At 46.9% G+C, this 16,268-nt stretch overlaps 1 protein-coding gene across 1 annotated transcript; it reads left to right on the plus strand.

Moving 5' to 3' along the window:
- Positions 1 to 9,028: 9,028 nt before the first annotated feature.
- Positions 9,029 to 15,993, plus strand: LOC311127988 (uncharacterized protein). The gene is made up of 2 exons (XM_084159908.1): positions 9,029 to 9,132; positions 10,670 to 15,993. Exon 2 carries the CDS (start codon positions 10,744 to 10,746, stop codon positions 14,569 to 14,571), a length of 3,828 nt encoding a protein of 1,275 aa, XP_084016034.1. The 5' UTR covers positions 9,029 to 9,132; positions 10,670 to 10,743; the 3' UTR covers positions 14,572 to 15,993.
- The last annotated feature ends 275 nt before the right edge of the window (positions 15,994 to 16,268 follow it).

A 16,268-nucleotide genomic window follows, 5' to 3' on the forward strand; every position in this document is an offset into this window, starting at 1 on the left:
TTTTCTGTCACGATCGTCAGGGAGAGACCAATGCGCAGCGTGATGAACGAACATACTTTAATTTGTTAAAGTGTAAACACAAATACAAAATAAGAAACGACTCGTGAAGTCCACGGTGACAATGACCGAACACGGAACAAAAACCCACAAACACAAAGGGAAAAACGGACAGTTTAAATATGGCTCCCAATCAGAGACAACCAGCCAACAGCTGACACTCGTTGCCTCTGATTGGGAGTCACTCAGGCAAAACATAGAAATAGACGAACTAGAACCCCCAACATAGAAATACACCACATAGAACAAACACACCCTGGCTCAACAACTAGAGTCCCATAGCCAGGGTGTGACAATTTGCAGCTGCGGCTGCGTGGTCCGATGGTGTTTATACTTGCGTACTATTGTTTGTACAGATGATCGTGGTACCTTCAGGCGTTTGGAAATTGCTCCCAAGGATGAACCAGACTTGGCTGATTTCTTTTGATTTTCCCATGATATCAAGCAAAGAGGCACTGAGTTTGAAGGTAGCCCTTGAAATACATCCACAGGTACACCTCCAATTGACTCAAATGATGTCAATTAGCCTATCAGAAGCTTCTAAAGCCATGACATCATTTTCTGGAATTTTCCAAGCTGTTTAAAGGCACAGTCAACTTAGTGTATGTAAACTTCTGACCCACTGGAACTGTGATACAGTGAATTATAAGTGAAATAATCTGTCTGTAAACAATTATTGGAAAAATGACTTGTGTCATGCACAAAGTAGATGTCCTAACCAACTTGCCAAAACTATAGTTTGTTAACAAGAAATTGTGGAGTAGTTGAAAAACAAGTTTTAATGACTCCAACCTAAGTGTATGTAAACTTCCGACTTCAACTGTAGGTAGGGGTAATGTGACTATGTATAGATAATAAACAGCGAGTAGCAGCAGTGTAAAAACAAAGGGGGTGTGGGGGTGTCAACGTAAATAGTCCGGGTGGCCATTTGATTAATTGTTCAGCAGTCTTATGGCTTGGAGGTAGAAGATGTATGCTTGACACGCTCAGTTTTCCACCACAAAACACCAGAAACTGGCCCAAAATAGTAAAACCAGCTCACCTGCTTCTGCTCTAGGATTTGACTATTACACTGAACAAAAATATAAACGGTCCCATGTTTCATGAGATTAGATAAAAGATCCCAGACATTTTTCATACGCACAAAAAGCATATTTCTCTCAAATTTCGTGCACAAATTTGTTTACATCCTGTTAGTGAGCATTTATCCTTTGCCATCCACCTGACAGGTGTGGCATATCAAGAAGCTGATTAAACAGTATAATCATTACACAGGTACACCTTTTGCTGGGGACAATAAAAGCCACTCTAAAATGTGCAGTTTTGTCACAGAACACAATGCCACAGATGTCTCAAGTTTTGAGGTAGCGTGCAATTGGCATGCTGACTGCAGGAATGTCCACCAGAGCTGTCCAACCGGCCTCACAACTGCAGACCACGTGTAACCACGCCAGCCCAGGACCTCCACATCTGACTTCGTCACCTGCGGGATCGTCTGAGACCTTCCTCCCGGAAACTGTGGGTTTGCACAACCTAATAATTTCTGTGCAAACTGTCAGAAACTGTCTCAGGGAGGCTCATCTGCATGCTTGTCATCCTCACAGGGTCTTGACCTGACTGCAGTTCGGTGACGTAACTGATTTCAGTGGGCAAATGCTCACCTTCGATGGCCACTGGCAGCATGGAAAAGTGTGCTCTTCATGGATGAATCCCGGTTTCAACTGTACTGGGCAGATGGCAGACAGCGTGTATGGCATTGTGTTTGCTGAAGTCAACATTGTAAACAGAGTGCCCCATGGTGGCGGTGGGGTTACGGTATGGGCAGGCATAAGCTACCGATAATGAACACAATTGCATTTTATTGATGGCAATTTGAATGCACAGAGATACCGTGAGGAGATCCTGAGGCCCATTGTTGTGCCATTCATCCACCGCCATCACCTCGTGTTTTAGCATGATAATGCACGGCATTGATCTGTTCACAATTCCTGGATCTGTACACAAGGTTCTGTACACAAGCTGAAAATGTCCCAGTTCATGGCCTGCATACTCACCAGACATATTACCCATTGAGCATGTTTGGGATGCTCTCCAGTTCCAGCCAATATCCAGCAACTTCACACAGCCATTGAAGAGGAGTGGGACAACATTCCACATGCCACAATCAACAGCCTGATTAACTCTACGCAAAGGAGATATTTTGCGCTATATGAGGCAAATAGTGGTCACACCAGATACTGACTGGTTTTCTGATCCACGCCCCTACCTTTTTTTAAGGTATCTGTGACCAACAGATGTATATCTGTATTTCCAGTCATGTGAAGTCCATAGATTAGGGCTGTGATGAGGTGTGAATGATGGAGTCAGGCGCAGGAGGTAAAACACCGAAATCAAGAGTTTATTCAGTGTACAATATTGTAGCGCATATAGCGACAGAATGAAACTAGCACAAGGGAAAATCAACCGAGCTACTCACTCTCACAACGAACAATCACTCACAAAGGACAGGGGGGCAAAGGGAACACTTATACACAGACTAATGAGGGAATGAGTACCAGGTGTGTGTGATTGACAAGACAAGACAAGAAAAATGGAGTGATGATAAATGGAGCGGTAGTGGCTAGTAAGCCGGTGACGACGAACGCTGAAACCTGCCCGAGCAAGGAGAAGGGGCAGCCTCGGCTGAATTCATGACAGTACCCTCCCCCCCTTAACGCGCAGCTCCAGCAGCGCGCCGACATCGGCCTCGGGGACGGCCAGGAGGACGCGGAGCAGGGCGAGTCGGATGGCGACGATGGAAGTCAATCAGCAGAGAGGTATCGAGGATATCCCTCACCAGGACCCAGCACCGTTCTTCTGGACCGTACCTTTCCCACTCCATGAGGTACTGAAGGACCCCCACCGGCGCCTCGAATCCAGGATGGACCGGACAGAGTACGCCGGCACCCCCTCGATGTACAAAGGAGGTGGAGGGACCTCCCGTACCTCAGACTTCTGGAGTGGACCAGCCACCACCGGCCTGAGGAGAGACACATGAAACAAGGGGTTAATACGGTAATCAGGGGGGAGTAATAACCTATATGTGACCTCGTTGATTCTCCTCAGGACTTTGAACGGCCCTACAAACCGCGGGCTCAGCTTCCGGCAGGGCAGGCGGAGGGGCAGACCACTCCCCCGGCCGGTCCTGCCAATAGGACCTCAGGAACCTAACCACATCCTGATTAACCCGTTCCACCTGCCCATTACTCTCAGGGTGGAACCAGGAGGTCAGGCTGACCGAGACTCCCAGACGTTCCATGAACGCCTTCCAGACTTTTGATGTGAACTGGGGACCTCGGTCAGACACTATATCCTCTGGTACCCTGTAGTGCCGGAAGACGTGTGTAAACAGGGCCTCCGCAGTTTGCAGAGCCGTGGGGAGACCGGGCAGAGGAAGGAGGCGGCAGGCCTTCGAAAAGCGGTCCACAACGACCAGGATGGTGGTGTTCCCTTGAGAAAGTGGCAGATCAGTTAAAAAATCAACACTCAAATGAGACCATGGTCGTTGTGGAACTGGTAAAGGTTTTAACTTACCCGCTGGGAGGTGCCTAGGTGCCTTACTCTGGGGGCACACTGAGCAGGAGGAAACATACACCCTCACGTCCTTAGCCAAGGTAGGCCACCAGTACTTTTCGGTCAGGCAGCGCACTGTACGACCGATACCTGGGTGACCAGAGGAGTGTGACGTGTGTACACAGTAGATCAGACGATCACGGATAAGCGCAGGCACGTACTGCAGCCCAGCTGGACACTGCGGTGGAGATGGATCTGTGCGTAATGCCTGCGCTATATTCGCGTCCATCGCCCATACTACCGGCACCACAATGCAGGAGTCTGGCAGTATGGGGGTATTGTCTCTGGGCCTCTCCTCTGTATCATACAGCCGGGACAGTGCGTCTGCCTTCACGTTCTTCGTACCCGGAATGTATGACAGTGTGAAATCAAACCGGGTGAAGAATAGGGCCCACCTGGCATGGCAAGGGTTCAGCCTCCTCGCTGCCCGGATGTACTCCAGGTTACGGTGGTCCGTCCAGACGAGGAATGGGTGTTTCGCCCCCTCGAGCCAATGTCTCCACACTGTCAGAGCTCGGACAACAGCCATCAGCTCCCGATCACCAACGCCGTAGTTCTGCTCCGCCGAGCTGAGCTTCTTTGAGAAGAACGCACAGGGGCGGAGCTTGGGTGGCATGCCCGAGCGTTGAGACAGGACTGCTCCCATCCCAACCTTGGACGCATCCACCTACACTACGAACGGTAGTGATGGATCGGGGTGGGCCAGTACCGGGGCTGAGGTGAACAGTTCCCTCAGGTTACTGAAGGCCCTGTCAGCCTCAGCAGACCAGCGGAGCTGGGACGGCCCACCCTTCAACAGAGATGTAATGGGAGCTGCGACCTTGCCAAAGCCCCGGATAAACCTCAGATAATAGTTGGCGAAGCCAAGGAAGCGCTGCACCTCCTTTACCGTGGTTGGAGTCGGCCAATTACGCACGTTTGCAATGTGGTCGCCCTCCATCTCCACACCTGTGGTAGAAATGCGGTATCCGAGGAAGGAGACGGACTGCTGGAAAAACGCACACTTTTCTGCCTTAGCATAAAAGGTCATTTTCCAACAGTCGGGCCAGTACTTTGCGAACCAGGGACACATGCTCGGCGTGCGTAGCGGAATACACCAAGATGTCGTCGATGTAGACCACTACACTGCGACCAAGCATGTCCCGAAACACCTCATTCACAAAGGACTAGAAGACTGAGGGAGCATTCATCAAACCATAGGGCATCACCAGGTATTCATAATGCCCCGTGGTTGTGCTGAATGCCTTCTTCCACTCATCTCCCTCTCGGATACGCACCAGGTTGTACGCACTCCTGAGATCTAATTTAGTGAAGAAGCGCGCTCCATGCAATGACTCAACCACTGACGGAATGAGGGGGAGAGGATAACTAAATCTAATCGTCTCCTTGTTCAGTGGTCGATAGTCAATGCACGGGCGCAGACCGCCGTCTTTCTTCTTCACAAAAAATAAACTTGAGGAGAGGGGTGAAGTGGAGGGATGTATGTACCCCTGGCACAGGGACTCGGTGACGTATGTCTCTTTAGCCTCCGTCTCCGCCTGCGACAAGGGATACAGATGACTCCTGGGAGGTACAGCATCTACCCAAAGGTTTATTGCGCAATCCCCCGCCCGATGAGGTGGTAATTTAGTCGCTTTATTTTTTGAGAAGACTTGTGCCAGATCATGGTATTCGGGGGGCATGTGCATGGTGGAGGCACCGTCTGGACTTTCCACCGTGGTTGCACCAACGGAAACACCCATACACCTACCCTGACACTCTCGCGACCACCCCGTGAGAACCCTCTGCGGCCATGAGAAAGTGGGGTTGTGGAGTGCTAGCCATGGAATACCTAACACCACAGGGAAAGCAGGAGACTCAATGATGGAAAAAGTGACCTGCTCACAATGCGTCTCCTGTGTGATCATGGTGACTGGTACCGTGACTTCCTTTATCAACCCGGACCCTAATGGTCGACTATCAAGTGCTCTGATGGGGCGTGGAATGGATAGGGGAACTAATGAAATGCCCTGGCGGCGTGCAAAAGTTTTGTCCATAAAGTTATACCTGGGGTGATGCGAGAGTGCCCTGCCGGCCGCCTCCTGACCCAAAAGAGCGCTGACGACAACGTGTGGTGGAATGTCCCTTTGTGCCATCCGAGTGGCACTGGCGCTGTCATCCTCCGCTCTCTCGGTACGCGGTACCACCCAGCTCCATGAGCTCTGGATCCGTGTCGGTCAGGGCGGGAACAGGCAGACCTCCTCCAGGACGTCCTCTGGTTGCCAGCAGGTTATCCAGACGAATGGCCATGTCCACCAGTTCGGTAAAAGACAAACTGGTGTCACGGCAGGCTAGCTCCCGTCGGACGTCCTCCCGTAGATGGCACCGGAACTGGTTGATCAGGGCCCGCTCGTTCCACCCGGACCCTGCTGCCAGGATCCGGAACTCCAGCGCGAACTCCTGTACTGTCCTCGTCCTCTGCCTCAAGTGGACCAGCTGCTCACCCGCTCTCGACCCTCGGCCAGGTGATCAAAAACCACCCGAAATAGGCGGGCAAACTCCCTGTAGTCCTCCAATGCGGCTCCTCCTTCTCTCCAAACCGTGTTGGCCCACTCCAGGGCTTTCCCCGAGAGGCAGGAAATGAGGACGGAAACCTGCTCTCGATCTGATGGCACCGGCCTAACACTGGAGCAGTACAGCTCCAGTTGGAGAAGGAATCCCTGACATAGAGCCGGCATCCCATCGAACGCCCAAGGTCGGGATATCTGGATCCGTCTGGGTGCTGTGATGTAGGTGGCTGGATCCGGTTGACCAGCTGGTCTCGACAGATCGGTTCTTCTTCTCTCCAGGCGTTCGACGACCTGAAGAACCCGATCCATCGCTTCCCCCAAGCTGGCCAGCATCGTGGAATGCTCCTGGACCCTTGCCACGATTCCAGGTGTGTGCTCTTCTCCCGCTGACTCCATAGCGGGTGAGTGATTCTGTGATGAGGTGTGAATGACGGAGTCAGGCGCAGGAGGTAAAACACCGAAATCAAGAGTTTATTCAGTGTACAATAGCGCATATGGCGACAGAACGAAACTAGCACAATGGAAAATCAACCTTGGCTGCATACAAGTAAGGAGTAGCTCAACCGAGCTACTCACTCTCACAACGAACAATCACTCACAAAGGACAAGGGGGCAAAGGGAACACTTATACACAGACTAATGAGGGAATGAGTACCAGGTGTGTGTGATTGACAAGACAAGACAAGACAAGACAAATGGAGTGATGATAAATGGAGCGGTAGTGGCTAGTAAGCCGGTGACGACGAACGCCGAAACCTGCCCGAGCAAGGAGGAGGGGCAGCCTCGGCTGAATTCGTGATAAGGGCCTAATTTATTTATTTCAATTGACTGATTTTCTTATATGAACTATAACTCAGTCAAATCTTTGAAATTGTTGCATGTTGCGTTTATATGTTTGTTAATGTTTCTTTTGAAAAAAAAATATTTTAAAAGGAATAGTTTCACCATATTAAATGAGAGATCAGTTCACATAACAGGGTTGACCTTAAAATGAGGGACAGACGTAAATGAACTACTAATAAATAGTAATTTTCAGAAATGACTTTGTCAAAGCAAGAAAATAACTAGGGCTTTACAATGATGGTGAAACTTTGAGACATTTTGGGATTAAATTAGTTTAAATCTTTCTAGAAGTGACACAAGGTTGACGAAGGGACATGTCAAAATGCTGAATTTTGGTATTTTAGAAAGTTATTTGTAAACCCTCTCAAATTCATAGACAGTGCTCTAGATCCAAGGGCTGTGCTAAGCTCACGAGTCATGACTCATGAGGCATGTTTTTTATATTATTGAAGAATTTAAAAGACCATTAAACAGATTCCCATATCCCAGACTGTAGCTTTAAGATATTTTAAGCCTGTGTGTGAAATAGTGACTGTGTCTCAAATGGCACCCTATTCCCTACAAAGTGCACTACTTGATCAGAGGGCTAAGTAGTGCATTTTGTAGGGAATAGGGTGCCATTTGGGACACAGACAGTGATTCATTAGAGAGAAAGAGAGAAATTAACTAACTCCACTGAGAATCACTGTGATAGAAGCATGTTAGAGTGAATCATAATAAAGATGAAGGGAAGGAGGGAGGGAGGGAGGAAGGGGATAGAGGGAGAGAGGGTTGTGTCCCCATAACTCCTTCTATCCCCATAATATCTATTTTCTCCTGAAGTTTGCACTTGTTCACTTCCCTTCATGGATTTGAAAAGAAATGACTGGAATGGGAAGCTTCCTCTTGCCCATGCCTACACCAATCCAAGTTGAGACAATAAGTATCAGTATTTTGAACCTGAGGTGTAACTGCACCTGAGGGAAAGAGCAAGGTGAGAAGATGGGGTGAGGGTGATGAGTGGGGAAAGAGGGCAAGAGAAGAGAGATGAAGAGGGAGAGAGGTTAGGAGGGGAGCAGATGAGAGAGAAGAAAATAAGATATGTTTTGTTTTTGCATACAGCACCATCTTGTGGTATTTGAAACAACTACAGATAGAGAATATGTAGTATAGCTTACTGTCTGTATAGTATTCATTTGCTACTGTCACTTTCATCAACCTACAGTAAATGCATGGAACATAGTAGACAATTCATTTGTATGTCAGTTTTTAAGTGAACTTATAAACCTCAAGGATTTCCCATTATCTTCTATAAGGCTACTATTAATAATTTGAGCTGCACAATATGTATATTTGTATAACTGTATAATGTCTCGACCTGCAGCTTTGTATTAAACATATTTGTTGGAATGAAAGTGCCATCAACTTATCATACTATTAAGATTATTTACTTGTAACTCGAGGTTTTGTGATGTGCTTTTCACATTTAAGAAGGTCTAATTATTGCAAAATGTCATTAGGCCACAATATTTCGTAATATGTAATGACATTTGTGTAATGGATATTATTTCTAACATCATAGGCTACTTTAATTTAATTAGGCCTAATCTCTAATATGCCTGGCTGTCCATATCAATAATATCTTAATCATATAAAATGGTTTGTAGGTTAATAGGTTCTAGGTTAACATCAGGAGGAGCTGTTACGTAAAGCTAACATGGTCCTTACTGACAGTCAGTTGTTGTGAACTTTGAGAGCTAGGCTATATGTTATTTTACTGTTCCTTTAAAGAAGTTGGCCAAGGTGTAGCACCGACAACTGGTAAAGTACGTCAAAATATAATTTATTCAACATTCTGGCATGTAGAGGTCGTGAGAGAACTTTCCTGATTCAAACGCTAATTTCTGCCTGACATAGAATTCAATGCAATTTAATATCGGGTTTCCTGGCAAGCGGAGGTGGAGAGGAAGGCGTGCTCGAGACCGTGCACTGTTTGCGCGTGTAAGTTCTGTGTGTGGATACTGAAATCTAAAGAATTACAAGGGAAATTAAATGAACGTGTAGGCCCTACGAGCGATCCAACTATAACCAGGTAAATTGAACTAAGTTGATGTGCTGATATGTCTTGTGCCTACACTTCCGTGTGAATTAATATTTAGAGGTTGTTGAGGTGCACAATACAAAGGTTTTCTTCGCAGACAAATGCCTGTTCTACGGTGGAGGCCCGCCAGTATCTTATTTCTCAATACACGGAATATGTTCAGTGAGATCCCCTATCCCGCCTGTTTTATACCTTTCTATTAATATCGTTATTAGTGAGAAAAATATTGTCGAATTACCGGTGTCTTTTGAGAAGATGACAACATAAAGCGAGGGTTTGAAGGAGCAGTAGCCAGGTAGCGGAGGAACATGGTTGCTCTGCGGTGTCTCCTACTGATACGCACCGGGCATCAGTGCAGCCCGAGCCGCTAGAGGGATACGGGCCTGCCGGGGGTGGCGTTGCGACAACCAGGGCATTGAGGTTCGGAGACAATGCCCTCAACATACGTGAACGATTTTGTTGGAAAGCAAACGTTCCTATTTATCAGGTATAGCCATCTGCAGAGGATGTTACTGTTGTTACCACAGGTAACGTTAAACGTTTACAGTTTGTATGGATGGTAACAATATTTTTGGATTCAGTGTTAAAAGTCGTTCTCGGCTATTATGTATGATGACGGCTATCACATTTGGACATGAATTGTCGTCTATAGTGACTATACCTTCCTACACTGGCTATACAGTAAGTTACATTGACTCATCTATCCACGTTGTATTCGTGACCACACAATATCTGAGTTTTTGTGGTATGTTATTTCATTAAACAGTAGCCTAGGCTTGGTCTTCTCCGGGCTTGCAGCCCTCCCTTCTTTCTCAGCGGGCTACTGCAGCCTGGGATGTCGGCAACGTTGTTTATCACTCTCCTTGGTTGACAAAGTGGAGAGATACAGAATGTCGGGTTTGAGTATCGCGCTACACATGACCGCCCCTTACACCTGCTAGTTTGATGCAGTGCATTCGCGCATGACGTAGTCTATCTGTAGAATAACCTAATTGGTTGAGTGATAAGACATTTATATTCTGGCAGATTTGGTATTTTTGCCAATTTCGGCCAATGCCCTTACTGCATTGCTGTAGCTATACCCTGTACCTATACCCTGACTCAATTGGGATTCCCTGTATAAATAAAGGTTAAATAAATAAATTTAAAGCATTGTAATAATCATGATACTCAATAAAGGACCATTTCAGCAGTGATGTACTTTTCAAAGGTTTTCTATTCCTTTCTAGGTCCATAATCAGAAATACAAGACCAATATGATGGGTAGCAGAGGTGTCATGCCCATAGGGGGCACAGGGGCTGTTTCAGGTGTTTGAATAATGCAAAATTCTTCAATTTACGGACAGGGGGGGGGGCGAGCTCCCCTCCGGACCACCCCCTCACATACTTTGTGCCCCCTCATCCTTTGTGCCTGTAGCCTACAGTTAAAATCTGAACAATAATAATAAAAAATACTGTATGTTAGTATGATATGAATACAAAAGCTGTATTTTGACTCTCTCTCTTATTGTTTCCCTCTTTGTTTCAGATGTAAAGATGTGAGTGTGGTCTGAGGCAGCTGTGTTCCCATGCTCCAGACCCCCACCCCAGCACCACACTAGAATGTACTTGATGAACTTGCCTCCAGTCGCGGCATTGCACACAGAATGGAGGTCATCGTGCGGCGGTCTGCCCAGAGGCTTTAGCGGTCTGCCCCTGTGCTTCAATGAGTCTGACAGTGACTTGTCCACCACCGGAACACCCATCTCAGAGAAGGTCCAGATGATCATAGAGAGCCTAAGGAGCACCCAGTCCTCACTCAACATGGGCGACGAGACAAAGGGGAACCAAGTGCTATCAGGACAACCAGTACAGGAGGCTGGAGCCCGGGGCTCCCAGGGCCAAGGCTTCAAGGCCCGGAGGGGGCCTCCTGTGGTTATGGGACCAAAGCCCAAATTCAGAGGCCCTCTTCCTCTCACTCACACTGATAACTTGCTGGCACTGCCAGAAGTTTCCTATAATGTTGATTCGGAGAGTTCTGACGGCGATGACTCTGTAGATAGAGGCATCGAGGAGGCCATACAGGAGTACCTGAAGGAAAAGGATGACCACAAACGCAAGGCTGAGCCAGAGCCAGCCACTAATATTTTACAGCCACCCAAGATGCCCCGGAGGGAGGCTCCTCCAACCTTTCCGGAACCTACTAAACAACATTCCGACAGCAATAAGGTTTTAACTGCCAGCAACCAGGTTCCGAGAAGTCTCAAAACAGAGACACACAACACACCACCACCCGTGAAAAAACGTGTAAAAAGTAAGATACCCACCTGCAAAGAGAATCCCTTTAAGAAACTGGACACAACAAGCAACACAGTGGTGGTAAAAAAACAGTCTTCTTTGGAACAAAAGAGAGGCCCCTACAATTCCAACCCTCTCTCTGACAAACGGAAGTGTCCTGTACTGAAAACAGTGAATGTGGAGGAACACTTGTCTGACAGTGACAGCAGCAGCAGTAGTGATGATGGCATCGAGGAGGCTATTCAACGCTACCAGCAGGAGAAGAAGAAAGAGAGACATGTAGGCAGACAGTCCTCCAAACCCCTTCTCCTCCTCAAAGAGGAGTCAGACTCCAGCAGCAGTGACGACGGAATAGAGGAGGCTATCTGCCACTACCAGCTGGAGAAGCAGAAAGAGAAGAGTGTACCCAAGCTCTCTCTATCTCAACCCAAACAAAAGCAAGTGAGTAAAGTAGCGGCTCCCCTGCACTGTCCAGAGAGCACAAGCACTCAGGCAGCGGCCATGAAAAAACGCAAACGGTCTAAAAATAAGAAACCTGAGACTAGAGATTTAAAATCATCTCCACCCTCTCAAACTCCTGGTTCCTCACTCTCTCTTATCAAGAAGAGATTAGCAGCTAGCAGCCCCAAAGGGAACGGCCTCCTCCTGTCGACTAAAGTGGAGCCCCTGCGAGAGTGGGAGCAAGAGCAGCACACCACCCCAGGCCCAGCCACCTTGAAGGTGAACACCATCACCACCACCCCAGGCCCAGCCACCCTGAAGGTGAACACCATCACCACCACCCCAGGCCCAGCCACCCTGAAGGTGAACACCATCACCACCACCCCAGGCCCAGCCATCCTGAAGGTGAACACCATCACCACCACCACAGCTGAGCTGATGTGTGCTGAGGCCATTCTGGACATTTCTAAAGCTGTCATTAAAATGCCAGAGGCCTTTAACCCTAACGTAGCAGCAGCAGGCCTTATCAATATCAACAGCAGCTCCATGGAGTCCACCACCACTACTTCTCTTCTCATCTCTACAAACTGCCCTGATGATGATGATGATAATAAAAGTGATGATGAGAGCTCCATTGACAGTGAGGATGGGATCGAACAGGAAATCCGGAAGTTTCTTGAGAAGAAAGCCCAAATGCACAAACTGCCGCCTGGGCCCGGCTCAGCAGTTGGTACTACAAGTCCGGATGGAACCAACAAAACAACAGAACCAGAGAAAAACGCCAAACTGAGTCCGGCCCAGAAGAAAACACTGAGGCTGTCTGTGACGCAGAAAAGAAAGCGCAAAGCAGAAGGTGGCAGCAGGAGGGGTTCCAAGGAAGAAGGAGAGACTGATCTCAAAATGAAAGAAGAGGCCGTCCCAAAGCATTTCACCAAGCATGACCAAGGGTCAAGGTCATCCATTTCCTCCCTGAAAAAAGCCCCACTGAAATCAGTGAGGGACTCAGAGAGGAGGAGGGAACAGGGTGGCGACAAGAGTAGCTCACTGGACAGTGACGAAGACCTGGACAATGCAATAAAAGACTTGCTCAAGACTAAGAAGAAGTTGAAAAAGAAGACTAGAGATATAAAGTTGAAGTCAAGGAAGGGCCTTGAGGATGAGGAGCTTTTGTGTAGAAAAACATCACACTTAAAAAAGCATGAGCCCAAGACCACCAGCCTTTTGAAAACTAGCTTTAAAGTCACTACTACTACCGCCCAGAGTCAGAACAACAACAGAAAAAAAGGCACATTTAGTAAGAATGCGTCACAGTATCCACAGAGCAATGAGAAGAAAGAGCCACTCAACCAGGCAGATGAGATGGACCGATCTCAAGGGAACAGGGATGTAGAAGTCTTGTCAAGAGAGAATAACCCAGTCGTGGTTCAGATCAAGGAAGATAGCAGTTCAGTGGACAGCGACGACAGTATCGAACAGGAGATCAGAAAGTTCCTGGCGGAAAAGGCCAAGGTTTCTACTACCACAGTGAAAACAGATGATAGAGAGGAGATCGGGAACGGCAAGGGCAAAACTAAATCGGAAAATCAGCTGGCTGAAAATCCAAGGATAGACGTTACTCAATTCTCTGACCTGCCTCGTCAGAGCAGTCGTGAGCAGAGAGGAGTTCCGGACAGCAGAATCTTTCCAAACACACCCCCTGTCCAGCCAGTGCCAGGAAACCCCAACCCCAACCCCACCCTAGAAACAGCCAGGGGGTCATGCCTCCTCTCAGCCCTCACCCCCAGCTCGTATCCTCCAGCTCTGGAGCCTGTTGATGGTGCTGTGTCTGGGGCTGTCAGAGCAGAGAAGAGGAGGAGATCTAGTTCAGATTCAGGAAGCGTTGATACCCACCAAAGTGCCAACTCTGAGATGGCAAGGGATCACAGCTACAGGTCATTACCCAGCACCAGCTACCCCTTGCCCAGGACTGACTCGGAGCCGTGGCGTAAGAGCCAAGCGATCCCCACCACTGAGACAAAAGAGAAGATCCATAACCGGAACCCATTCCAGTACAGCTCACCTAGTTTCGGTGAGAAGACAGCCACCACTCCAGCGTATCAGTGTGGAGTACCAGCCAGTATCTATCCCCATAGGAGGAGTATTGCACCTGCACCTGCACCGGATACACCTGTCTCCACCCGTCCTGCTGCTGTACGGACTGGGAGCAGCATCAGATCACCACTGGTTCCTTTCCACCGCCCCTCATCCTCAGAGACCACATCTACGTCGGCTGCTGTCTTCAGCTCCCCGTTCCCCAGCCTGACCAGGAGACCTACGGAGATGGGACCATCAGGGGGGTACTTCCTTCAGGGTCATGGGTCCGGGTCAGGCAGCCGCTGGGGTCAATCCCCAACCCTGACCCCGGGGCTGTCGGAGAGCAGCGTGGTACACGTGGCCAAGGACCAGACAATGTTTGTCGAACTGTCCACGAACAAGACCAACCATGTACAGGTCAGAAGCAGGGAGGTGAAGGTGAGCGAGGGAAAGGAGGAAAGGAGGAGAGACTTGCCAGCAGGAGAGAGTGAGAGAGAAAGGCAGAGCAGGAAGACAGAGGAGAGAGGAGAAGAGCAGATAGGAAGACGAGGAGAGGAGGAGTGTGTAGATGAGACCGATGTCAGCGAGTCAGATGAGAGGACGAGCCCAGAGAAGAAGCAGGGCTTTCCCACTTTGTAAGTGCAGGCCTTTTCCTTGTTTGTGAGGTCACATAGCAGCATCACATAACCTTTTTTTATGTTAGATCTTTACATCTTAGTTAGCCTATTGAGTGTACCCTCCTTCCTAGTGGATATCATGTAGATTCAAGTACATTTGTTCGTTTGTAGGTTCCAACGGATTGTTTGTTTGTTGTTAATACACAAAGCCTCTTTTTATGTTTGTACATTTTATACATCTATTTAAATACTATAACGCAATGTCATTGAGAATTTCAGACTAAAACCTTCCTTTTTTTCATTTGTGCTCTTAGATTTTTTTTTTTTTACATTCTTATCATTGAAACCCTTAAAAGCAATATCAGCCACCGCCCTGAAACAACAAGCGGAGTGCATGAATGGTAGGACCACCTAATGCACAGCTGTGTGTCTGGTTGTTTCTGACAGGAACTGAGATGGTTATTTTTGTTTCACCAATGTCTCACTGACATTTTTTTCAAGATACAACATATCAAAACCCAATCGAAGACCTCTCAAAGTTATCAGGCCAAAGATATAGGCCTAACCACCCAAATATAGTATATGAGTAGTCAGTACAATAAAATATTGGGTCAAAAATTAACAATTGAAGACATCATTTGACAGGGAGCATTGAGGTAGAAGTGTTTTGTAGCTCCATGGATGAGTGGCTGAAGGGACTTATTTTTGTCATGCAAATACATCAGACTGTATTCAACTAATATTCCTGTGTGTGTGTGTGTGTGTTCCCTTGTCCTCCTTCTAATTTGTCCATCGGCCAAAATCTTTTCATTACATTCTAATATAGTCTTCCCCTGTTTTAATGGCACAAACGCATGTAAACAAAAAAGTATCATATCATATTCTCATAACAAGCCAGTTTATCCCTTGGCATAAGGTAGACCTATATTTCTGTTTGTTCTCTTTAAGGGTTCTGTCAGTAGTTGTTTAAAATAGCAAAAGCAACTAACCTCAGTCACAAATGCTGTTTTTACATGTGTTTTTTGTATATTTGTTCTGTCTGATGAAAATATACAAATACTTTTCGAATTTTTGCGGCCTATCATGAAGAGATTTTCCTCTTTACAATCAGGCACATTGCCCATATCAATGGTTGATTTCCCTCTAACAAACTGTCAACAGCACACACAAAATCATGAAGGCTCTTCGTATTTCTTGACTTGCCATTTGGTTGTTTTTTGTTTTATGTTCTAGTAGTTTTCTTGAATTTTGTTATGTGGAAAATTATTTATTTTTGTTTATGAAAAAAGGAGGAAAAAATAATTTTACTGAACATGCAGTGCATCGCCAGTTTTCATAAATATTTAGCAAAAATTGAACTTTTCTCCCTTTTCCCCGTCAGAAGAAATAAACTTTGACTGTATCTTTAAAGTGCAACCGTGTAATAAAGAGTGAATTTCATCAATAGTGGTGCATGTCTTATCTAATTCAATTATAATACATACTGTATGTGAATCATTAACACTAAATTCAAGATTTTTATGGTCAATATGAGTGCGTTTGTGCATGTATTTGTGGAAAACAACAAAGGTAATCATATGGTGTTTAATATTTAAAATGTATCTTCAACAATATTAAAAACATACCTTGATATTGCTCAACAAAGATGGGCCATAAATACAGTGCCTTCGGAAAGTATTCAGACCACTTTACTTTTTCCAAATTTTACGTTACAGCCTT

The sequence above is a fragment of the Coregonus lavaretus genome (genome assembly GCF_964263955.1).
Source record: "Coregonus lavaretus genome assembly, chromosome: 4".
In the NCBI taxonomy this organism is placed as follows: domain Eukaryota; kingdom Metazoa; phylum Chordata; class Actinopteri; order Salmoniformes; family Salmonidae; genus Coregonus; species Coregonus lavaretus.

Bases quoted from the DNA above. Each gene is read 5' to 3' on its own strand.
- LOC311127988 (XM_084159908.1), top strand. From the start codon at position 10,744: ATGTACTTGATGAACTTGCCTCCAGTCGCGGCATTGCACACAGAATGG.